Consider the following 25,882-nt stretch of genomic DNA (forward strand, 5'->3'; position numbering starts at 1 on the left):
TCAGGAGATTTTAAAATCTCCTGATGATTGAGGGAACCCCTCATGAAACAGGCCTGTAGAGATGAAGTAGTCTTGTGACTTTTTTCCCACACATACATATATTGCTCTCTACTACGGTATCGAGCACTATTTTTTGGATAACCTTATTAAGACATATATATATATATATATATATATATATATGTATGTTTATATATATATATATATATGTATGTTTATATATATATATATATATATATAACACATATGTATATATATATATTATATATATATATATATACATATATATATATATATATATATATATATATATATATATATATATATATATATATATATATACATATATATATATATATATATATATATATATATGTATATATATATATATATATATATATATACACACACACACAGTACAGGACACACCTTCTCATTAAATGCGTTTTCTTTATTTTCATGACTATTTACATTGTAGATTGTCACTGAAGGCATCACAACTATGAATGAACACATGTGAAGTTATGTACTTAACAAAAAAATGTGAAATAACTGAAAACATGTTTTATGTTCTAGTTTCTTCAAAATAGCCATATTTTGCCCTGATTATTGCTTTGCACACTATTGGCATTCTCTCAATGAGCTTCAAGAGGTAGTCACCTGAAATGGTTTTCACTTCACAGGTGTCATAGTTTTGATGCCTTCAGTGACAATCTACAATGTCATGAAATTAAAGAAAACACACTGAAATGAGAAGGTGTGTCCAAACGTTTGGCCTGTACTGTACATATGTATATATATATATACTTACAATAAAGAATAACTTCATTAAAAGGGTTCTGCACTTTTTTTTTGAACACTTTGCCTGTCGTTCACAATCTTAATGAGAGACAAGAACACATATATTGTTTTTTTTTGTATTCTACTTTGTAATAATCGGTTCGTTCTAGGTGGCTAGCATCAGAGGTGGGACCAAGTCATTGCTTTGCAAGTCACAAGTAAGTCTCAAGTCTTTACCCTCAAGTCTCGAGTCAAGTCCCGAGTCAAGATAGGGCAAGTCCGAGTCAAGTCCAAAGTCAAGACTGGAAAGTCTCAAGTCAAGTCCCAAGTCCTGCATTTTGAGTTTCGAGTCCTTTCAAGTCATTTAACCACAGACTAATATATTTACACAGATTGTGTATGCTTTTAAAACGCTGTATTTATTTATTAAAACAAGTGCATTTGAAATTGCAGGGAAAAAGATAGTGCTGACATTGCACTTCAAAATAGCACTATTAACTAGTCATTTTAAACATGTAACTCATTCCTTTACAGAATAAACACATTTGAAAAAAAAAACAAGTGCAACTGTACTTATTTGCACAAAAGTGTTATCATTGTATTTCCATGGCATATTGCATTGTAACTAGTTCCACAGCAGTTTCTATCCTGTTCTTACCTTATCTCATTGATCTCATCTCATACTGTATGTGTGTTTATGTGTGCGTACACATGAAAAACATAACAAATATATGAACATAACAATGAACAGAGTTGTACTTTTTAGATGTCAGGACCCTATGCAACATGTACACATATTCTTAATATAGTATACATTTTAACTGACCTTTATTTGACTATGTTTGTCTTTTTGTAGGTGGCTAAAATACGCGGTGCTGCTGACTGCCGTCTAACGTTACGTTACTGTGTGTGATACATTGACTAACGTAACGTTATGTATAGGTACCTCATGAAACCCTGCTTAAAAAAAATTCCCTTGACAAAAAGTATGAATAAGGTAGCAAACTGCAGTGGACGCAACAGATTGCCGTGTTTGCAATGACGTTATAACCATAGACATCTTATAAGTAGACGCAGCATTGGTTGCTGTGACGTGAGCAATTTGGCTGCCATCTTGAAGTGCTGATGAGGAGCCGGCGAGCAGCCGAAACTGACAGATGACAGGTAGAAAACAAAGATGGTGGTGTTCACCGTTTTCCTGCTCAAATGAGCGGACTGTTGAAAATAGGAATCGGGGGATTACTTTTCACAAGTGAGATTTAACATTAACGTACTATTGGTTGTATTTTATGAAAATAATATTACCACAGAGTTGAGAAGGATCAAAGATCTTCAATATTTGTATGTGAAAATCACAAAGAAATCTTCTGGGGGAGGATGACGCCCCTACAGGGGTTTGGTTTACAAACTTTCAGCACCACCTAAAACAAAATTCACCAGCCGCCACTGATTATGATGCATTCTCATTTTAGGCAAAGTATAAGACAATACTTTCTTAACAGTATAATTGTAACCAGGAATCAGTCTTCAAGTAACAATATTCAAATACTAACATTGTTGGGTTGAACAGAATTTGGTTTTATTCTGAATCCAGTGAAACAGATTGGTGGTTTTAGCTGATATGAAGACTTTCAGGTGTTTATATATGTTTAAGTATTTGGCAGACGCTTTTATCCAAAGCGACTTACATAAAATAATACATATAAAACAATCACTGCAAACATTATCATTTAAGGGAAGAATGTAATAGAAAATATCAATACAAAGTGTCAAGACAGAATAAACTATCTGCTGCTGAAGCAACAGAGATACAGTCTATAGGTCCCTAAGATATATAGATATCTAATGTATTCATACATTGTTTATGTAGGATACACACATATGTATATATAACCAGTGTTGGGACTAACGCGTTACTTTGTAACGCGTTAGTTTCGGCGGTAACTAGTAATCTAACGCGTTATTTTTTTTTATTCAGTAATTTAGTTACCGTTACTACATGATGCGTTACTGCGTTATTTTACGTTACTTTTGATGTAGTATCGGCTAGAAACAGAAGCGCTGCGGTGTCTTTCTTCTGAATCTTCCTCTGTCACAAGCCGGAGAGAAGAAAAGAGGCGCGGTCTATGTGTGTGTGGGGGGGTGGGGGGGGGCGGGGAGGGGAGGTTTGATCCGCGGTTTGATATATGAAACAAAAAAAAAAGTTGTTGGCACGTTCAGTCCACACACAGCGTGGTCATGGCGAGCGCAATAACGGAGAAGCTTGAACGCCCAGCGCCATTGAATCGGTGTGTTTATAAGTGCAGATTCGGTTGTGCAAAACGAGGGTTTTAAACACATGCTGATAACGTGCTTGAACCACGTTACGACATCCCGTCACGCACCCACTTCAGCAATAAGATTGTGCCAGATCTTTATGAGCAGGAGAAGAAAAAAGTTGTGGATGAACTATCCCGAGCATCATCTGTTGCGCTCATGACAGACGGGTGGACGTCCAGCGGAACTACAAGCGCTCACTTCATCACAGCAGACTGGGAGATGAGAAGACACGCCCCCTCTACGAGAGTCACCTTGCGCAGGTACTGACACAAGCAGTGGAGGAATGGAAGATAAAGATATCCCAGTCACACGTGATAATGCCAAAAATCAAATAATTACAGAGAATGAGGCAGGACTGGGACCACAGATAGGTGCTTTGCACATGTAGTGAATTTGGCATCACAGAAGGGAATCTCAGTCAATAGGATGGAGCGCCTCTTTGGGAGGATCAGGAAGGTTTCTTACTTCCACCCAAGCACAACAGCTGCTCATGTGCTTAAGACAAAGCAAGAAATGCTAAAGCTGCCTGCTCATACATGATGTCCCAACGAGGTGGAACTCCACTTATGATATGTTGAAGCAGCAGGCAGCTATATACTCTGCATTGACCCACAACACCCTGAAGACAAATGTCACCCTGTCTGATGATGATGTGAGAGTGGCAGATGAGGTCCTCCAGGTGCTTAAAAGTGTTCCATCTCTACTGAGCACTGAAACTTCACCATCTGTGTCAATGATCCTGCCACTGAAAACAAGGATTCTACAATCCATGGCTCCAAGTGTGGAAGACAGCAGCATCACTCCAGATGTCAGGCTTTATTTCACTACCTATGTTTCAAGGAAGATGATGTTTCTTCTTATGTTGCACTTAAACTTGTTTTTTATTAATGGTCATTGGTCCAAGTTTAAAGAAAGGAGGAATGCCTTTTTATGTTGCACTGTTTTTCATTAATTATGTTAAAAGGAAAATAAAAATGCATGTCAAGTTGATCAACAGATTGTATTATTCTCCAGTGCAATAACAGTACTGAAATGAAGGCAAAAAGGGCATTAATGGGAGCTTTACAAAAAAAAGAAGAAAAAAAGAAGTAACTAAATAGTTACTTTTCACAGTAACGCATTACTTTTTGGTGTAAGTAACTGAGTTAGTAACTGAGTTACTTTTGTAATAAAGTAACTAGTAACTGTAACTAGTTACTGGTTTTCAGTAACTAACCCAACACTGTATATAACCTAATCATATTGTTTCTTCAATTTAAAAATAGATTACCGTTTTTTTCCCCCTTCTCCGGGATTATATTCCCAGTTTTGATCTCGGACGTCTGGTCATTTATAGTGTATAAGAATATTATATTACTGTTAAGCAAACTATGAATAATAAAACACGCCAAAACATGTGTCTGTTATCATGGCTACACGTATGACAAAAAACGGGGTGAAAATCAGTCGTATTCAGTGAGGTAAAATGAATTAAATGCGCTGACAGTTCATTGCTCCTGCCAAATGAATTGCACTGAGTGGAGCGGATCACCACTCCAAGATGGCGGCCACGCGCCTCGTCTGCGCCAGTAGGCAGTAGCGCTCTATGCTGCGTCTACTTATAAGATGTCTATGGTTATAGCGTTAGCAGTGAGTTTGCAGCCTCACTGATTTAACTACACAGCAAATAAAAGTCACGTTACTTAGCCAATAAACGTTATCTTACATTCAAAACGTACCCTTCTTTGTGCAACTTCAAATGTCGAACGAAGTTGGAAGTTGTTGCGTCTCCGTCTGTATATTCGAACTGCGTGATTTGCATACCGCAATTCGTTTTTTGTTGACCAAGTCGTAGTTTTTATACCCGAACGAAACCAACTTTAACATAATTGTTTATCACTGGCACGTTGTTGGACAACTCTAGTTCATTGGTTGTCCTGCAATTTGATTGGATGAATGCTGTGTGATGAAAACAACGTAGATCTAATTTGATTGGATGTTGTACTGACAGCACACCATCTGACAGGAATAACACGCTGATAGACAGACGAAGAAAATGAAAAATACGGAGCGCTCCCAAATAACTTTTTAAGCTTTGGATTTTGGGGAAAGTGGCAAGTCATGTCAAGTCATGTCAAGTCAAAAGGCTCAAGTCCAAGTGAAGTCACAAGTCATTGATGTTAAAGTCTAAGTCGAGTTGCAAGTCTCTTCACATTTTGTCAAGTCGAGTCTAAAGTCATCAAATTCATGACTCGAGTCTGACTCGAGTCCAAGTCATGTGACTCGAGTCCACACCTCTGGCTAGCATTGCCGCTAATGGAGTATTCCATTCTGTTTTTAAATCTTTCTAAAATGCATCCAAAACCATCAATAATACCTAATTTACATTCTGTAAGAGGAAAGCTAACCTCTGCGTGAACAGCTGAATGGCTTTTGAGTTTGTAATGCACAACACAATGCGATATGACACCAATCTGTACAAACTGAAAAACATGAACAATTATATTACAGTATCTATAAAGTATTAGCCCTAATTGTATGTTTTGTTTGTACACAGATAGTGTATGTAGTTGTAATAACAAGCATGATGTTCTGCATGTATCATGATCAGTATTATAGTGACTCACTTGATAGACAGTTGCCCGTTTGGTCCAGCTGGCTGGGGATGTTTTTTCGGGTTGATTTTGGGTAGTAGGAAAAAGTTTCTACCACTGCAGGGTTTGTTAGCACAAACAGTGTTTTTCGTTGTGAGCAGTGTCCAGATACAAGAAGCCTTTCCATCAATAATAACATTGTGTTCTACACTCAGTGGAGCAGAAGCACTCCATTTTTGTCGGCATAGCTTGGCAATCTCCACATTTACAACACCAAGTCATGCCGGTCCTGACTCTCTCATCAACATTTCACCTTCTCTTTGTGCTCACTCAGCTTAGCAGCACTTCATCCTCCGTATATTCGGCTTCAAAAAGATAATGTTGTGCGTCCTCACTTGTCCAAAAAATGTCGTATTCGTTGTCTATTACGAAGTCTGCCATGATTATAACGCACACACATTTGTTGACGGAAGTAGGAACACACACATTAGGAAGTAAGAAGTGCGTTGCTATGGGCATTGAAATCAATGCACCCAGGAAAACCAGTCCCGGTATTGCTTAAAGAAATGACAAAAATACGGTAAATATCGTACATATTACATATTGTTATGACTATGCCTGTTACTACATTATATACATACAACGTCTATGGATGATTCTGAAGTTGTTATAGAGCGCTTTGAAGGCAACATGGTGACTCCCATTAGCTGCAGTGTTAGCCGCATCTTGCTAGTGATTTTAATTTTTTTGTATCTTTAGAATCCTAAAAATAAAATTATTGTGAATTATAGGCAAAGTTCTCCCCCAGGAAAGTGCAGTTCCCCTTTAACATTGTTTATTAGTCTGTAACAAAAAATCTTTAAAGGGGAACTGCACTATTTTTGGGAAATTTTGCCTCTCAATGACAATAATTACAAGAAGACATGTTTTTTTAAATTCATTTTAACTGGTTAATAAATGCAATCAAAAGTCTGCTTACAATGGAGCCTATGAGAGTGGCTCTAGTCTGCCTATAAAGCGCTCTAAAAACCTCGATCAAGTTTTTATATACATGATGTAAGTATATATGTAATGTAGTAAAAGGCACATTTATAATGACATTTAATATGTATGTATTTTAAACATTTTAAGCATACGCGGCACATCAATTTAAACAACGCATCACAACTTTCACTTATTTCTTCGACAACATTACTGATTACTCAATTCAGATTCTATGAGAGCCAACAAACATAATACAACATCTAGAGATGTCCGATTATATCGGCCTGCCGATATTATCGGCCGATAAATGCGTTAAAATGTAATATCGGAAATTATCGGTATCGTTTTTTTTATTATCGGTATCGTTTTAATTTTTTATTTATTTTTTATTTTTTATTAAATCAACATTAAAAAACACGAGATACACTTACAATTAGTGCACCAACCCAAAAAACCTCCCTCCCCCACTCACTCACACTCATTCACACAAAAGGGTTGTTTCTGTCTGTTATTAATATTCTGGTTCCTACATTATATATCAATATATTTCAATACAGTCTGCAAGGGATACAGTCCGTAAGCACACATGATTGTGCGTGCTGCTGGTCCACTAATAGTACTAACCTTTAACAGTTAATTTGACGAATCTTTACTAATTACTAGTTTCTATGTAACAGTTTTTATATTGTTTTACTTTCTTTTTTATTCAAGAAAATGTTTTTAATTTATTTATCTTATTTTATTCATTTAAAAAAAAGTATCTTATCTTCACCATACCTGGTTGTCCAAATTAAGCATAATAATGTGTTAATTCCACGACTGCATATATCGGTTGATATCGGTATCGGTAATTAAAGAGTTGGACAATATCGGAATATCGGATATCGGCAAAAAGCCATTATCGGACATCCCTAACAACATCACTTACTGTACAATCTCTGCTCTCACTAGGATGACTACTGCTAGGATGTTGATATTTTCCCGTTTAGAGGAAGAATGTGTTATGATCCGCTGCCTGGATCATATTCTGTTTATGTTTTCAGTTCACTTGTGTTCTCAGCACCTGTTGAGTTTGTGTTTCTCAGTTGCCATGACGGCAGATTACAGTCACCTGCCTCTGGTTAGTGTTCCGGACGCGCACCTGTTGCCCGGGCACTAATCAGAGGGCTATTTAGTTTACGCACTGGCCTCACTCGGTCTGTTGGTCTTGTTTGCTCCCAAGCAACAAGTTACGTTCTTGGTTTCGCTCATAGTCTGCATTTTGATATTAGCATCTTTTGGCTACCTTTTTGTTTTCCGTGCCGTGGGCACCGCGCAGCATATTTTGTTCTGCAACTAAAATAAATAATTGATTCTCACCTGCAAGCCGCTTCCTGACATCCCTCTGCATCTTGAAAAGACGACCTCCGGCATCACAATGCCACGCAAGCGTAACAGAATGACTCGTAATCCTCGCGAAGAAAAAGGGTGGTGAAACCAAGCGCCTTTTCGTGTCTTTCTCGCCATTTCCAAGTCTAAAATGCAAGCCAAAACTGACCAATTTATATGTAATAATTATGTATAATATATAATGATATAGCAGCAACAAGATTTTCAGCTCTCTGTGACAATTCCTCTCTAAAAACAGTTTGTTTGTATAACTGTCACAGTTCTGTTCAACACAGTAGAGGAAGCCAAGGATGGTGAGTAAAACAGTTCTTTTACTAAGGAAATTACTCACAAAAACAATCCAAGCAGGAGGTAACAAAAAGCGACGGTGCGAAAAAGAGAAAACAAAATGTGCTCCGTGGAAAAAAGAACAAAAGCAACTTCATACAAATATAAACTAGACTTGGGTTGGAGGTGCAAGACGTGCAAACTACCAAACAACACCAAGCTGGATGGCACTGGGACTGGCCAAGATAGTAGGTAGCAAAAAAAAGTCGAAACATAGGAATCTTCTGGTGTGGAGAGCCCAGGAGTGTATTCGCCGAGTGCCATCCAGCTGTCAAGGTGCTGCTTAAGTAGCATCAGGGAAAATTGGAAGCAGCTGTGCACGTCTCACAACTCCACCCACAAGAGGAACACAGGAACTCTAGGGGGAAGGAGAATTGTAAGAACAAGGTCAACTGCACCAAAAGAGGAAAACTGAAAATACAAACCACAAGGTGGCAGCAGGCGGTGACAATAACAACAATTTCACTAATACTTGGTTAATATTCAAGTCACAAAATGTAAATGGAGTATTGTCGGCGCTTTTGGGATGGTTATTTAGAGGGCTTTATGGGTGAAATAGAGGTAGTCCAATTAACTTCCATTGGAAGCGGACTTGAATTTATGTTTATTTACGACATACTTGCCAACCCTCCCGGATTTTCCGGGAGACTCCCGATATTCAGCGCCTCAGCGACAAATTTTCTCCCGAAAATCTCCCGAAATTCAGGCGGAGCTGGAGGCCACGCCCCCTCCAGCTCCATGCGGACCTGAGTCCGCTTTCCCACAATATAAAGAACGTCTACAGTAAAGCAGTCCGTCTGCCGTAAAAAGCAATGTTGTGACACTCTTAAACAGGACAATACTGCCATCTAGTGCATTTGATGAAAGCACTTTTGTGCGTGCCACACAGCAATGCATAATCAGAGAGGGTGTTCAGCATGGTTAGAAAGATAGTGACAGAGAATAGAACAAGGATGGACAATTCAACCCTTAACTCAACAATGAGTAGATGAGTGTTATGTGTGTGTATATGTGTAAATAAATGAACACTGAAATTCAAGTATTTCTTTTATTTATATATATATATATAGCTAGAATTCACTGAAAGTCAATTATTTATTTTATATATATATATATATATATATATATATATATATATATATATATATATATATATATATATATATATATATATATATATATATATCCATCCATCCATCCATTTTCTACCGCTTATTCCCTTCGGGGTCGCGGGGATATATATATATATATATATATATATATATATATATATATATATATATATATATATATATATATATATATATATATATACATATGAAATACTTGACTTGGTGAATTCTAGCTGTAAATATACTCCTCCCCTCTTAACCACGCCCCCAACCACGCCCCCGCCCCAACCACGCCTCCCGCACCCACCCCCCAACCCCCACCTCCCGAAATTGGAGGTCTCAAGGTTGGCAAGTATGATTTACGAGTTAGAATGCATTTAAAAAAACTACATCTGTCTTCTTGTAGCTCAAAATGTTCTCATCCCAGTCGCTTCACACTTGCCTGTGAACCGATCCAGTGAGAGCTGAAGATCCCGGCCAGATGAAGCCATCAGGACCACATCATCTGCAAAAAGCAGAGATCTAATCCTGCAGCCACCAAACCGGATCCCCTCAACGCCCTGACTGCGCCTAGAAATTCTGTCCATAAAAGTTATCAACAGAATCGGTGACAAAAGGGTAGCCCTGACGCAGTCCAACACTCACTGGAAACGGGTCCGACTTACTGCCGGCAATGCGGACCAATCATACAGGGAGTGGACCGTCATAATCGGGCAGTCCGATACTTCCATACTCTCTGAGCACTCCCCACAGGACTTACCGAGGGACACAGTCGAATGCATTCTCCAAGTCCACAAAACACATGTAGACTGGTTGGGCAAACTCCCATGCACCCTCAAGGCCTGTTGATACCTGTCCGCTACCTCCGAAGTCCCATGAGCCAAAAAGACCCAATAAGACTCTTTCTTCAGCTTGACGGCATCTCTCCGACAGGCACCAACCAGCTTGTGGCCACAGCTCTGATCGGCTGCCTCCACAATAGAGATACGGAACATGGTTCACTCGGACTCAATATCCAGCACCTCCCTCGTGACATGTTCAAAGTTCTTCCGGATGTGGGAATTGAAATGCTCCCTGACAGAAGACTCTGCTAGATGTTCCTGGCACACCCTTCACAATGTGTTTGGGCCTGCCAGGTCTGTCCGGCATCTTCCCCCAACATCAGAGCCAACTCACCACCAGGTGGTGATCGGTAGAAAGCTCCGCCCCTCTCTTCATGCGAGTGTCCAAAACATGAGACAGCAAATCCGATGGCACGACAACAAAGTCGATCATGGAACTGGTGCCAAGTGCACATATGGACACCCTTATGTTTGAACATGGTGTTCGTTATGGACAATCTGGGACGAGCACATAAGTCCAATACCAAAACACCACTCGGGGTTCAGATCCAGGCGGCCCTTCTTCCAAATCACGCCTCTCCAGGTTTCACTGTCGCTGCCAAAATGAGCGTTAAATCTTAAATACATGTAATAAATGGATAGGGAAAGTAATTAATATGTTATTAAAAAAAAACTTCCAATATCTGGCATTTGCAGTTGAAAGACGTTTCATATAGAGCACAATGTACGTGTGTGTGTGCTTTTAAAAGGCGGGGCCTATTGCCAGGTGATGTGTGACGTCATCAAGGGTTTCAAACTGTTAGCTTTTGACCGGATTGTGTTACCTCTGCTTCATAAATAGATTGAATGTGCTGTCATATCTTCTTGTCAACATTAATTTTTGGATGGCAAGTTTGTCACTTCAATCATTGTGTGCGTGTGCGTATGTTGTTGTCTGCTGTGTCACAGTGTGATGTTGCCTCTTCCTATTTGATATCAAGTTCATTTTAGTGCGGTGCTGCTTGTTGCTTTCACCAGTAAAAAAGATATTTCCTGCATTGAACTTGCTGCACTTATGACGCTGTCTTGACATAAATAAAACCACATCAAAAGTAGCATGCCACATTACATCAATCTATCGCTGACTGCGTTGTAACAGACCTAAAAGTAATTAATTACAAACCCCGTTTCCATATGAATTGGGAAATTGTGTTAGATGTAAATATAAACGGAATACAATGATTTGCAAATCCTTTTCAACCCATATTCAATTGAATGCACTACAAAGACAACATATTTGATGTTCAAACTCATAAACTTTATTTATTTTTTTGCAAATAATAATTAACTTAGAATTTCATGGCTGCAACACGTGCCAAAGTAGTTGGGAAAGGGCATGTTCACCACTGTGTTACATCACCTTTTCTTTTAACAACACTCAATAAACGATTGGGAACTGAGGAAACTAATTGTTGAAGCTTTGAAAGTGGAATTCTTTCCCATTCTTGTTTTATGTAGAGCTTCAGTCGTTCAACAGTCCGGGGTCTCCGCTGTCATATGTTACGCTTCATAATGCGCCACACATTTTCGATGGGAGACAGGTCTGGACTGCAGACGGGCCAGGAAAGTACCCGCACTCTTTTTTTACGAAGCCACGCTGTTGTAACACGTGCTGAATGTGGCTTGGCATTGTCTTGCTGAAATAAGCAGGGGCGTCCATGAAAAAGACGGCACTTAGATGGCAGCATATGTTGTTCCAAAACCTGTATGTACCTTTCAGCATTAATGGTGCCTTCACAGATGTGTAAGCTACCCATGCCTTGGGCACTAATGCACCCTCATACCATCACAGATGCTGGCTTTTGAACTTTGCGTCGATAACAGTCTGGATGGTTCGCATCCCCTTTGGTCGGGATGACACCATGTCGAATATTTCCAAAAACAATTTGAAATGTGGACTCGTCAGACCACAGAACACTTTTCCACATTGCATCAGTCCATCTTAGATGATCTCGGGCCCAGAGAAGCCGGCGGCGTTTCTGGATGTTGTTGATGAATGGCTTTCGCTTTGCATAGTAGAGCTTTAACTTGCACTTAGATGTAGCGACAAACTGTATTTAGTGACAGTGGTTTTCTGAAGTGTTCCTGAGCCCATGTGGTGATATCCTTTAGAGATTGATGTTGGTTTTTGATACAGTGCCGTCTGAGGGATCGAAGGTCACGGTCATCCAATGTTGGTTTCCGGCCATGCCGCTTACGTGGAGTGATTTCTCCAGATTCTCTGAACCTTTTGATGATATTATGGACCGTAGATGTTGAAATCCCTAAATTTCTTGCAATTGTACTTTGAGAAACGTTGTTCTTAAACTGTTTGACTATTTGCTCACGCAGTTGTAGGCAGTTGTGAAAGACTGAGCATTTTTTGGGAAGCTGTTTTTATACCCAATCATGGCACCCACCTGTTCCCAATTAGCCTGCACACCTGTGGGATGTTCCAAATAAGTGTTTGATGAGCATTCCTCAACTTTATCAGTATTTATTGCCACCTTTCCCAACTTCTTTGTCACGTGTTGCTGGCATCAAATTCTAAAGTTAATGATTATTTGCAAAAAAAAAAAATGTTTATCAGTTTGAATATCAAATATGTTGTCTTTGTCGCATATTCAACTGAATATGGGTTGAAAATGATTTGCATTTGTATTCCGTTTATATTTACATCTAACACAATTTCCCAAGTCATATGGAAACAGGGTTGGTAGATTACTCGTTACTAATAAAAATAACGGCGGTACTAACACTGTTTTTGAATAACGTCGGTATTACGAACACTGCTGAAGTTAAAGTACCAATGATTGTCAGACACACACTAGGTGTGGCGAAATTATTCTGTGCATTTGACCCATCACTCTTGATCACCCCCTGGGAGGTGAGGGGAGCAGTGGGCAGCAGCGGTGGCCACGCCCGGGAATCATTTTTGGTGATTTAACCCCCAATTCCAACCCTTGATGCTGGGTGCCAAGCAGGGAGTTAATGGGTCCCATTTTTATAGTCTTTGGTATGACTCAGCCGGGGTTTGAACTCACAACCTACCGATCTCAGTGCGGACACTCTAACCACTAGGCCACTGAGTAGATAACATGATTAATTTGTGTACTCCATAAGTACGTAACTGGTCTGCCGGGGGCCAAATTATCGCTGCCTGAAGGTTTTGCAACTTTTTCTGATGTTTTGGAGACATGATAGCATGTATAACTCTGCAGCGAATGTCCTCAATGAGCAGCGAGTGTCGCCGCCAGCCAATCCTCGCAGGCGGTCAGGTTCAGATTAGCCTCGTGCAGCAGTCCCAGCTGCAGTCGTAGCGGTGATGGGAATGTGCGGATGCTGTTTCTGCCTTGGTTTACTGAGTCAAATGTAAATATTTATGTCAGGCTAAAAAAAAAAATCTCTGCAACGTCCTAAATCCCATCTTTCATGTTAACAAGCCTGTTGATGTCGTTAATGTCACAACCTTCCAGCCTTTTGATCACATTTGACACACGCACATTTAACAATGCAGAACAAAATGTATTTAAAATCAAAGAAAATAAACTAAACAGAAAAAAGTTAATTTGCAGTTGTAATCATATTTAGCATTAACATGTTATTTGTCATGGCCTGTTCACTCCAGGTCATGTTTGGTTCTCTGTTTGTTGTTCTTCTAGGTCAGGGGTGCCCATTACGTCGATCGCGAGCTACCGGTCGAGCTAGTGTGCTACATGCGACAGTTTGTGTTTGGCTTTACGCTACTCCTTGGTTTTCCTATTTTGGTTTTCCATGTAAAGGACTTTTTCATTGCTGTGCTAATTGTTGTCTCTGTTGTTTGTTACCGAATCTGCCGTGATTAGAACACACACAAGCGTTTTGTATCCGGAAGTGGTTGTTGCCAGAAGTCAGACGTGCACTTAGACTTAGACTTAGACAAACTTTATTGATCCACAAGGGAAATTGTTCCACACAGTAGCTCAGTTACAAAGAATGGAAAGTATTAGGATGGAAAGGATAATGCAGGTATAAAGTAGACTAAAAATGTACCGTAATAGCAATATTAAATATAACATATATGTAGGGATGATGTTTGATAAGAAATTATCGAGTTCGAGCCCATTATCGAATCCTCTTATCGAACCGATTCCTTATCGATTCTCTTATTGAATCCAGATAGGTTGTTGTATATGGAAAAAACCACAATATTTGGTTTAACAAAAGCTCACTTTTATTTTATAAGAAAAAAATAAAATAAAATAAATAAATAAATATCGACTGTTACCCCCCTGAAAAAAAAACAAAAAAAACCATATTGACTGTTGTTACACAAAGTATATTAAGTGGGATTTTTCAGAAAAACAAATATATACAGTAACACAAAAACAACCTGTCTCTGTGATCACTATAGGTGTATAAATAATAATATAGTGTTAAATAAAATCAGTCCCTTGGGCACAAAACTGAAAATAATACAGCTCTCCAAAAAGTGCACTTCTGCTGCTATTGGAACATACTAACTACACACACTATGACACTAAGAACACCACAGTCATCAATCAACAATTCGTCCCCCCTTACATGAGAGCGAAGCCTGGCAATAATTGCATATTGCCTGTTCTGCCCTCACTATACGTGTTGAGGTTATACAGCTTGGCAGACAGCTAACAAACAATCCAAAGCAGATAAATCCATTTAGGCTCTTTATTGTTGTTGATCTTGCTTTGTCTTTTTCTATCTTTACTTTTGTCTTGCACTGGACTGTTATTTTTTTTTATTTTTAACTGAAATACACACAATGACAAATGTATAAGCTATGTGATTCAATTAACATACTGAAATGTAATACACAAAATGTAAATATTAGCTTCACACAAATATACAGTACTATCATCAAACAAATACTTCTGAGTGTTGAAACTATTTCGATGGTGGAAATATACGACTGACAGCCATTTTAAGTCCTCAAAACATCCATTGAAACAGTGCACAAAAATCGTTTTTCAATAAACATCTTAGTATCAAACTTAACCACTTTCCACTTTAATATTGAGTTACATAAACAAGTTAAACAGTTTACTTACAGACTTATCTTTTCCAAGGCTTGTAAGAGCTAGCACAACTTGTCTACTTCTCAATTGTTTCAACCCGGAAGTGCCCAAACTAATGACGTGTAGTATTTTCATATCGCCACAAGGTGTCAGTAAAAGAGTCTACAATAAAATGGGCATAAGATTGCAGGTCCCACAGGGCATTTCCTGTGCGTGGGAAGGGATTCGTTCCCAAGGATTCGAATAAAGAACCAACTCTTTTTCTTTACTATAGTGGCCTCGATAACGGGAACCGGTTCTCAAAAAGGGATTTGAGTCCATGGAATCAGTTCTTTTCTTATCGAACAACCGGGAGAACCGATTTCGAACATCATTCCTACATATATGTAATATTTGCATATTATATATATAGTATATGATTGTGGAAGTTGCTTCCCAGCAGTTCCACTGTTAGACACAGCAACGTAGCAAAGCGTGCAGTTTTTAACCAGGTTTTAATGTACATAGATTCTATCAAAGTTTTCTCCAGCAGGATGTGGCTTTTCAGTCACGTTCGTATCCTCTCTCCCCTCCTGTTCCCGGCCGCTCACTATTCAGCTGTGTCTCGCCGTCAGCACTGCCACGCCCCCATCTGATGGCACTCTGTCCACAGTACCATGGACAGAGGCGGTGACTTTCGCTCCTGCAACTAGCGCTGGCCACACTCCCCTCCACAATGATATATTATAGTATATGTTTATATAATATATACAATGTATAACAATTACCATGTACAATATCACAAATATTACAATACAGTATATGTAACAGTTGCAGCATAAAATAGAAAGTAGATCCAGCAGAAAATATACATTACAAACAAAGAGAGGTAGCTAACATAGAAGGCTCGTAAAATCAAAACCGGAGCAGTAATTAAAACTCTTTCGTCAACTTTTAATCAGAAGAGTTCAATCTCTTTCCTGTGCTAGTTTGAAGCTGACATGACAAGCGCTTAGAGGAGATAATGTTTAAAAAAAAAGGTGACTGTTTTGACCCCACTTTTGTTTTGAAGGGGGATTTGCAAACTTCCTGTTGATTTTTGCTGGAGGTTGTCAATGAATGAAATGTAGGTCTAAGTGAGACCTACATAGAGGTTTTTGTTTCATGTCTCTATGACATTTCTACCGGAAGTTACAAGCAGTTTTGTCTGTGTTTTCTTCCTAGGAGCAGTTTTGTCTGTGTTTTCTTCCTAGGAGCAGTTTTGTCTGTGTTTTATTCCTAGGAGGCGCTAGAGTGCAATTTTGAGTTTTCTGTTTTTTTTGTTTTTTTTATTAGATCGCAATTTATGCCCGTCCTGATGTGTGTGTCCAGTTTGGTGAGTTTTGAAGCATGTTAAAGGGGTCAAATTACAGCTCAAAGAGGCAAAAGTGACTGTTTTAACTAAAATGTTGTTTAGAAGGGGGAATTGCCAACTTCCTGTTGATTTTGCTGAAGGATGTCAGTGCATGAACTCTAGGTCTAAATCAGACCTACATAGGGGTTTTTGTTTCATGTCTCTACGACATTCCTACCGGACGTTACAAGCAGTTTTGTCTGTGTTTTTTCCTAGGGGGCGCTAGAGCGCAATTTTGAGTTTTGGGATTTGTTTTTTTCATTAGATGGCAATTTTCGCCAGTCCTGATGTGTATGTCAAATATGGTGAGTTTTGAAGCATGTTAAGAGAGTCAAATTACAGCTCAAAGAGGTGGCGGTATAATAAAGAATAATAATAAAACCTTACAAATTCAATAGGGTCCTCTGTCCCAAAGGGACATTGCGGTCCCTAATAAAATATTTGAACTCACAATTTGTAGAACCCATTCGACGCCGTATAAGCCAGTGGTATCCCTCGTAGTCGGTTGTTTCGAGTGGAAATGGCGAGCATTTCCCCATTTCATCGCTGGGACAGCTGAGCTAGCTTCCGGGGTTGGCCGACATCGTCTCACAAGATGTAGGTTCTCTTTAAATTTCTTTCTTGAAAATTTACCTTGCAAATATATATCTGGTGATTTCTCTGCTAGCCCGGTATGACTGGGACGCAACACTTCCTGCTTCCTTGTGATCTGATTGGCTATGGCAATTATCTATCAACTGCATGTGCCCGTTCACTTACGGTGCACAGACGCCTGCATTGTTTATTCGTAAGGCTCCTGGCAGATTTGGTAGAGCATGGCAACATAAGCTAGCTGAATTCTGATTGGATAAAACTACAACTTAAAAACAACAGCACTAGAAGGAGCATACTATGAAGAGAATATGAATACTTTTAGATATTTAGGGAAAGTAAATTAAAAATTACTTTTATCCTTATTATGATCATGATTTTTGGTTATGTTAGGCCAGCAGAGAAGGCCTTGCTGGCCCTGACGGCACACCACTGGTATTTATGAAAAAGTTTATTTTTAAAATGGATTGATATTTTAGCATTGTTACCGTTCTGTTGAGTAAAATGCGGATTTTTTTTTTTTTTCAAACTGGGTTTTAGGTTAAGGCGGCTCTGTTTGTGCCACCCACTCTCTACTTATGCCACTTGATACACTACTCAGACTCCAAAACCTTTTCCTGACAGATTTGTCTGTCTTAATCCGACACTTTACGAATCCGAACGATCAATAGCCATCACATTAATGCACAAAACCACATTAATGAAACGTTCAATTTCTGTTTGAACATAGGAAACACATGTATCCATACAATTTACTATATTACAAATCCCGTTTCCATATGAGTTGGGAAATTGTGTTAGAGGTAAATATAAGCGGAATACAATGATTTGCAAATCCTTTTCAACCCATATTCAATTGAATGCACTACAAAGACAAGATATTTGATGTTCAAACTCATAAACTTTATTTTTTTTTTTGGAAATAATAATCAACTTAGAATTTCATGGCTGCAACACGTGCCAAAGTAGTTGAGAAAGGGCATGTTTACCACTGTGTTACATGGCCTTTCCTTTTAACAACACTCAGTAAACGTTTGGGAACTGAGGAGACACATTTTTTAAGCTTCTCAGGTGGAATTCTTTCCCATTCTTGCTTGATGTACAGCTTAAGTTGTTCAACAGTCCGGGGGTCTCCGTTGTGGTAGTTTAGGCTTCATAATGCGCCACACATTTTCAATGGGAGACAGGTCTGGACTACAGGTAGGCCAGTCTAGTACCCGCACTCTTTTACGATGAAGCCACGTTGACGTAACACGTGGCTTGGCATTGTCTTTGTTGAAATAAGCAGGGGCGTCCATGGTAACGTTGAATGGATGGCAACATATGTTGCTCCAAAACCTGTATGTACCTTTCAGCATTAATGGCGCCTTCACAGATGTGTAAGTTACCCATGTCTTGGGCACTAATACACCCCCATACCATCACAGATGCTGGCTTTTCAACTTTGCGCCTATAACAATCCGGATGGTTCTTTTCCTCTTTGGTCCGGAGGACACGACGTCCACAGTTTCCAAAAACAATTTGAAATGTGGACTCGTCAGACCACAGAACACTTTTCCACTTTGTATTAGTCCATCTTAGATGAGCTCAGGCCCAGCGAAGCCGACGGCGTTTCTGGGTGTTGTTGATAAACGGTTTTCGCCTTGCATAGGAGAGTTTTAACTTGCACTTACAGATGTAGCGACCAACTGTAGTTACTGACAGTGGGTTTCTGAAGTGTTCCTGAGCCCATGTGGTGATATCCTTTACACACTGATATCGCTTGTTGATGCAGTACAGCCTGAGGGATCGAAGGTCACGGGCTTAGCTGCTTACGTGCAGTGATTTCTCCAGATTCTCTGAACCCTTTGATGATATTACGGACCGTAGATGGTGAAATCCCTAAATTCCTTGCAATAGCTGGTTGAGAAAGGTTTTTCTTAAATTGTTCAACAATTTGCTCACGCATTTGTTGACAAAGTGGTGACCTTCGCCCCATCCTTGTTTGTGAATGACTGAGCATTTCATAGAATCTACTTTTATACCCAATCATGGCACCCACCTGTTCCCAATTTGCCTGTTCACCTGTGGGATGTTCCAAATAAGTGTTTGATGAGCATTCCTCAACTTTATCAGTATTTATTGCCACCTTTCCCAACTTCTTTGTCACGTGTTGCTGGCATCAATTTCTAAAGTCAATGATTATTTGCAAAAAAAAAAAAGTTCATCAGTTTGAACATCAAATATGTTGTCTTTGTAGCATATTCAATTGAATATGGGTTGAAAATGATTTGCAAATCATTGTATTCCGTTTATATTTACATCTAACACAATTTCCCAACTCATATGGAAACGGGGTTTGTAGAACAATGACACAATAAAACAAACATAACTCTTCTTAACCCAAATATCGGTGTCCTGTACAATATAACAATGACCTTACAGTATTAAATTATAAAATATAAATTAGCAGGATGCTACATAAACAAAGAGTGTAATCATTGCACCCTGGAAAATGAATGGTTCAAATAAACCATTAGGGGCCCCAAATTGATATAACATTATTTGCATATAATGACAATGTTGCTATCAAAGTAAACTACTTAAAACTATCTTTTTTGTATATTCAGGAGCCATAACCCAAACCACTCATTTACAGACTGCAGTGCACCAGTGATGGTGCACTGCAGTCAAGATAGGATAATGAACAAGCTCTGCCAAAATCCACATTCTCAGCGGTGAGAGAAACCACAAAAACTGGTCTCTACTTTATTCTTTACGGTCTTTCAACCACAAACGCTGTGGGTTCTAACTCACGTCTTCTGTGATTGATTATTTCAGTTTGCTCCCTTTACTCCCGTCTAACACATTTCACTTCAGAGTTACACTAAAATTGAGATTATTATGACAATTTTTGAATGGCATTTTTTAAATGGTGTTTGTTTTTTCATGTCAGAGAGATAATAACAGCATATCAAGAAAATGAATGGTTGTTCAAGTTAGTGCAGGAAAACCTTGGTACCTTTATAATGGTTGATATGTAGCTGCTGAATTGTCGGCAGTCTGCTTTAACATGCCGACATTTCTCATCATGATTTAGTGGAAGGAAAGTAAATGGAGTGGAAATATATATTGAATTATACCATTATATACATCAGACACCCACCAACCCTGTACCTTTTCATTTTATTGAACAAACTAAATAGCTTTATATCATTCACCTTATTTGCATAACCCCATGTTATTTCTGTCTCTACATGGTTGTGTTAACAATTCTCCTCTCTATATCACGCATGGCAGACTGATCTCATGAATTATGAAACACCTCTTAATTGTATGCTTTTTTTTTTATAATGCAGTTGACATTTCACTCGATGCTGCCTGTTGTGCAGATGTTGTGTGTTCGTGTCCGTGCAAACCGGCTCAATGAACCCAACACAAACAGATCGATAAATCAATTCATGAATAAATGATTCGGACAAACCCTCAGACATGGATGGATGGGCAATAATCATTCATTCATTCTTTTTTCATTTATTCATGTATTCATTTATTTTTTTCTCATTGTTTTGCCTCTTTGTTGTTGTTAAACATTCTTTATGATGGCTGACACCTTCCTCTTTGCTATGTTATTCTTTAATTTTTTCTCTCTCTGCTGTAGGATTTTACAGAAATATTGTATAAATAAATAAATAAAATAATAATAATGAAATTGTCTTATAATACCATGAGTCAAATCTTTATACCTGTATTTTTTTATGTACACTGTAAAAAAATAATCGGTAGATTTTAGGGTAAAAAAAAACTGGCAACTTAGTCGCCAGAATTTTAGTGCAAAATGTATTACTGTGAATTGAAAACTTTTTTTTACAGTGAAATTTTGGCAATTGGCTGCCAGTTTTTAATTTTAACATCTAGTGAATGATTTGATGGATAACTTGTCAAGCAGTAACAAAACCCAAAACCAGTGAAGTTGGCACGTTGTGTAATTTGTAAATAAAAACAGAATACAATGATTTGCAAATCCTTTTCAACTTATATTCAATTGAATAGACTGCAAAGACAAGATATTTAATGTTCGAACTGAGAAACGTTTTTTTTTTTTGCAAATAATCAGTAACACATTGCAAAAAAGTTGGCACAGCGGCATATTTACCACTGTGTTACATGGCCTTTCCTTTTAACAACACTGGAATTATTTTCCATTCTTGCTTGATGTACAGCTTAAGTTGTTCAACAGTCCGGGGGTCTCTGCTGTGGTATTTTACGCTTCATAATGCTCCACCCATTTTCAATGCGAGACAGGTCTGGACTACAGGCAGGCCGGTCTATTACTTGCACTCTTTTACAATGAAGCCACGCTGTTGGAACACGTGGCTTGGCATTGTCTTGCTGAAATAAGCAGGGGCGTCCATGATAATGTTGCTTGGATGGCAACATATGTTGCTCCAAAACCTGTATGTACCTTTCAGCATTAAGGGTGCCTTCGCAGATATGTAAGTTACGCATGCCTTGGGCACTTATACACCCCCATACCAGCACAGATGCTGGCTTTTCAACTTTGCGCCTAGAACAGTGGTTCTTAACCTGGGTTCGATCGAACCCTAGGGGTTCGGTGAGTCGGCCTCAGGGGTTCGGCGGAGCCTCTGCCGCGGAGGTCAAGACACACCCAACTCATTGTGAGAATGAAAACTTCTCCCTATCAGCATATTATGGATACCCCCAAACAATGTTCCCTCTAATTTCCATATGATTGTGTTGGTTTTGTTCTTTGAACAAGGTGATGCTCATGCACGGTTCATTTTGTGCACCAGTAAAAAAACATATAACTTTGTCTTGAATTTGAAAAAAACAATATTTTATTTTTCACTAAAGAAGGGTTCGGTGAATGCGCATATGAAATTAGTGGGGTTCGGTACCTCCAACAAGGTTAAGAACCACTGGCCTAGAACAATCCGGATGGTTATTTTCCTCTTCGTTCCGAAGGACACAACATCCACAGTTTCCAAAAACAATTTGAAATATGGACTCGTCACACCACAGAACACTTTTCCACTTTGCATCAGTCCATCTTAGATGAGCTCGAGCCCAGCGAAGCCGGCGGCGTTTCTGGGTGTTGTTGATAAATGGCTTTCGCTTTGCCCAGTGGAGTTTTAACTTGCACTTACAGATGTAGCGACAAACTGTAGTTACTGACAGTGGTTTTCTGAAGTGTTCCTAAACCCACGTGGTGATATCCTTTACACACTGATGTTGCTTTTTGATGAAGTACCGCCTGAGGGGTCCAATGATTTCTCCAGATTCTCTGAACCTTGTGATGATATTACGGACCGTAGATGGTGAAATCCCTAAATTCCTTGCAATAGCTCATTGAGAAATGTTGTTCTTAAACTGTCCAAAAATTTGCTCACGCGATTGTTCACAAAGTGGTGACCCTCGCCCCATCCTTGTTTGTGAATGACTGAGCATTTCATGGACGCTGCTTTTATACCCCATCATGTCACCCACCTGTTCCCAATTAGCCTGTTCACCTGTGGGATGTTCCAAACAAGTGTTTGATGAGCATTCCTCCACTTTCTCAGTCTTTTTTGTCACTTTTGCCAGCTTTTTTTAAACATGTTGCAGGCATCAAATTCCAAATGAGCTAATATTTGCAAAAAATAACAAAGTTTTCCAGTTCCAACGTTAAGTATCTTGTCTTTGCAGTCTATTCAATTGAATATAGGCTGAGAAGGATTTGCAGATCATTGTATTCTGTTTTTATTTACGATTTACACAACGTGCCAACTTTACTGGTTTTGGAGTTTGCAAACAGCTTTGCAACATTTGTTTTTTTAATGCACAATGTCGGATCAGAGGAAAACCAAAATATTAAAAAAGTAATTGCGTTTTGAAAATGTACTAACCAATATGTTTCTGTATTTAGGTTTGGACACTGGAGAGACGTTTTTGGGACTCTGGAGTCACCGATGCACCACTGCAAATACCCTACAGTACTAGACTATGAGACCGTCATGAGACATGCATCACTACACAGCAACTACAAGAAATCAAGAAGTGCAATAAGTGTGTCTCCAATTGAAGTCATTTACTCATCATGTTCTAACTAAAGATTCACCTCATACTGCAACCTTAATTACAAGAGGTTTCAGCAACCGTCTCATTATTCTCACGAAACTTATCGGCATACAAACTCAGTCAGTCGAAGCAGGCGAGCATGGCGGACCGTTACCAGAACAACGTGTACCATCAAAGTGGCGGTGACAGCTACGGGACGTATGGAGAAGGTGCTGGAGATGGTCATGATGAATATGGTTACCAGGCCGACTACCCTCCCCAGGAAGAGGACGCTGCCAGCGACGCGACTGAAGGTCACGATGAGGAGGACCAGATGTATGAAGGAGAATATCAAGGAATACCACATCCTGACGAGGTGAAGGCTGCACAGAGAGCTGCAAGGTGAGTAGTATTGGGACATTAAAGGCCTACTGAAATGTGATTTTCTTATTTAAACGGGGATAGCAGGTCCATTCTATGTGTCATAGTTGATCATTTCGCGATATTGCCATATTTTTGCTGAAAGGATTTAGTAGAGAACATTGACGATAAAGTTTGCAACTTTCGGTCGCTGATAAAAAAGCCTTGCCTGTACCGGAAGTAGCAGACGAGTAGCGTGACGTCACAGGTCGTGGAGCTCCTCACATCTGCACATTGTTTACAATCATGGCCACCAGCAGCGAGAGCGATTCGGACCGAGAAAGCGACGATTTCCCCATTAATTTGAGCGAGAATGAAAGATTTGTGGATGAGGAAAGTGAGAGTGAAGGACTAGAGGGCAGTGGGAGCGATTCAGATAGGGAAGATGCTGTGAGAGGCGGGTGGGACCTGATATTCAGCTGGGAATGACTAAAACAGTAAATAAACACAAGACATATATATACTCTATTAGCCACAACACAACCAGGCTTATATTTAATATGCCACAAATTAATCCCACATAACAAACACCTCCCCCTCCCGTCCATATAACCCGCCAATACAACTCAAACACCTGCACAACACACTTAATCCCACAGCCCAAAGTACCGTTCACCTCCCCAAAGTTCATACAGCACATATATTTCCCCAAAGTCCCCAAAGTTACGTACGTGACATGCACATAGCGGCACGCACGTACGGGCAAGCGATCAAATGTTTGGAAGCCGCAGCTGCATGCGTACTCACGGTACCGCGTCTGCGTATCCAACTCAAAGTCCTCCTGGTAAGACTCTCTGTTGTCCCAGTTCTCCACAGGCCAATGGTAAAGCTTGACTGTCATCTTTCGGGAATGTAATCAATGAAACACCGGCTATGTTTGTGTTGCTGCAGCCGCCCGCAATACACCGTTTCCCACCTACAGCTTTTATCTTTGCTGTCTCCATTGTTCATTGAACAAATTGCAAAAGATTCACCAACACAGATGTCCAGAATACTGTGGAATTTTGCGATGAAAACAGACGACTTAATAGCTGGCCACCACGCTGTCCCAAAATGTCCTCTACAATCCGTGACGTCACGCGCAGGCGTCATCATACCGAGACGTTTTCAGCAGGATATTTCGCGTGAAATTTAAAATTGCACTTTAGTAAGCTAACCCGGCCGTATTGGCATGAGTTGCAATGTTAAGATTTCATCATTGATATATAAACTATCAGACTGCGTGGTCGGTAGTAGTGGGTTTCAGTAGGCCTTTAAATATTTATATTTATATGTTCTTAAGTAATGCTATAAGTACTTCCATAATAACTAATTACAAATCTGAAACATGTTAGTTGTCTTAATAGAACATTTATTTTTTCAATTGACATCATGTACGCTTTTTTTAATTTTTTTTTTACACAATCTCAGGGCTAAATCTCGAGCTAGCGGTGCAGTCTCTGAACTGCAGGAGTTATCGGAACAGTATGAGGATATTATGGAGGATTGCGGCCATGGAAAGTTCCAGTGGACGCTCTTCGTTGTGCTGGGCCTGGCTCTGATGGCAGATGGAGTCGAATGTTTTGTGGTGGCCTTTGTTCTACCCTCCGCAGAGAAGGATCTATGCCTGTCCAATGCGGAGAAAGGGATGTTGGGTAAGAACTTGATTAAATACGTACGTGTTGTTCTGACGTCATTGTTCACTGGCACCAAATGATTACCCAGCATTCAACAGGAAATTAGATTTTCAAGATCTGTAGTAGATATGTCTTAGATTTTGGCAATAACACGTCAGTCGAGGGATCGAGCTCATAAACTTGCATTCGTGTTGACCTGTATGTAGACAGGTATTCAGTCATGATAAAATTCATGAAAATTCAATAAACACGATCCTGCCTTCTGCTCGAGTGCAGCTGGGATAGGGTTCCAAACATAATAATGACCCCTTCAGGAAGAAGTAAATACTTTGACTTGTACTTTTTAAACTATCTGCCATCTTCCTTTGTAGATCAGATTTACTATACTGCAGAGGCGGGCCGTGCGTTTCTCACCTAAGACTTCAGTGATCAATCAATGTTTTCAGACAACGCATCCCAGCAACAACTGG

The 25,882-nt window shown here is 39.4% G+C and overlaps 1 protein-coding gene across 2 annotated transcripts in view; it reads left to right on the forward strand.

The window, feature by feature from the left end:
• LOC133612405 (synaptic vesicle glycoprotein 2B-like) overlaps positions 1–25,882 on the forward strand; it is a 115,458-nt gene that overhangs the window by 31,181 nt on the left and 58,395 nt on the right. The window contains exons 2-3 of one of the 2 annotated variants that reach the window (XM_061969791.2): positions 23,246–23,778; positions 25,207–25,430. In XM_061969791.2, the coding sequence (XP_061825775.1) occupies positions 23,537–23,778; positions 25,207–25,430 (466 nt within the window). In that variant the 5' untranslated portion in view covers positions 23,246–23,536. Of the gene's footprint in view, positions 1–23,245; positions 23,779–25,206; positions 25,431–25,882 lie in introns of those variants that run through there. The other variant, XM_061969792.2, reaches the window with a different exon arrangement.

Source organism: Nerophis lumbriciformis, linkage group LG10 (genome assembly GCF_033978685.3).
Source record: "Nerophis lumbriciformis linkage group LG10, RoL_Nlum_v2.1, whole genome shotgun sequence".
NCBI lineage: Eukaryota > Metazoa > Chordata > Actinopteri > Syngnathiformes > Syngnathidae > Nerophis > Nerophis lumbriciformis.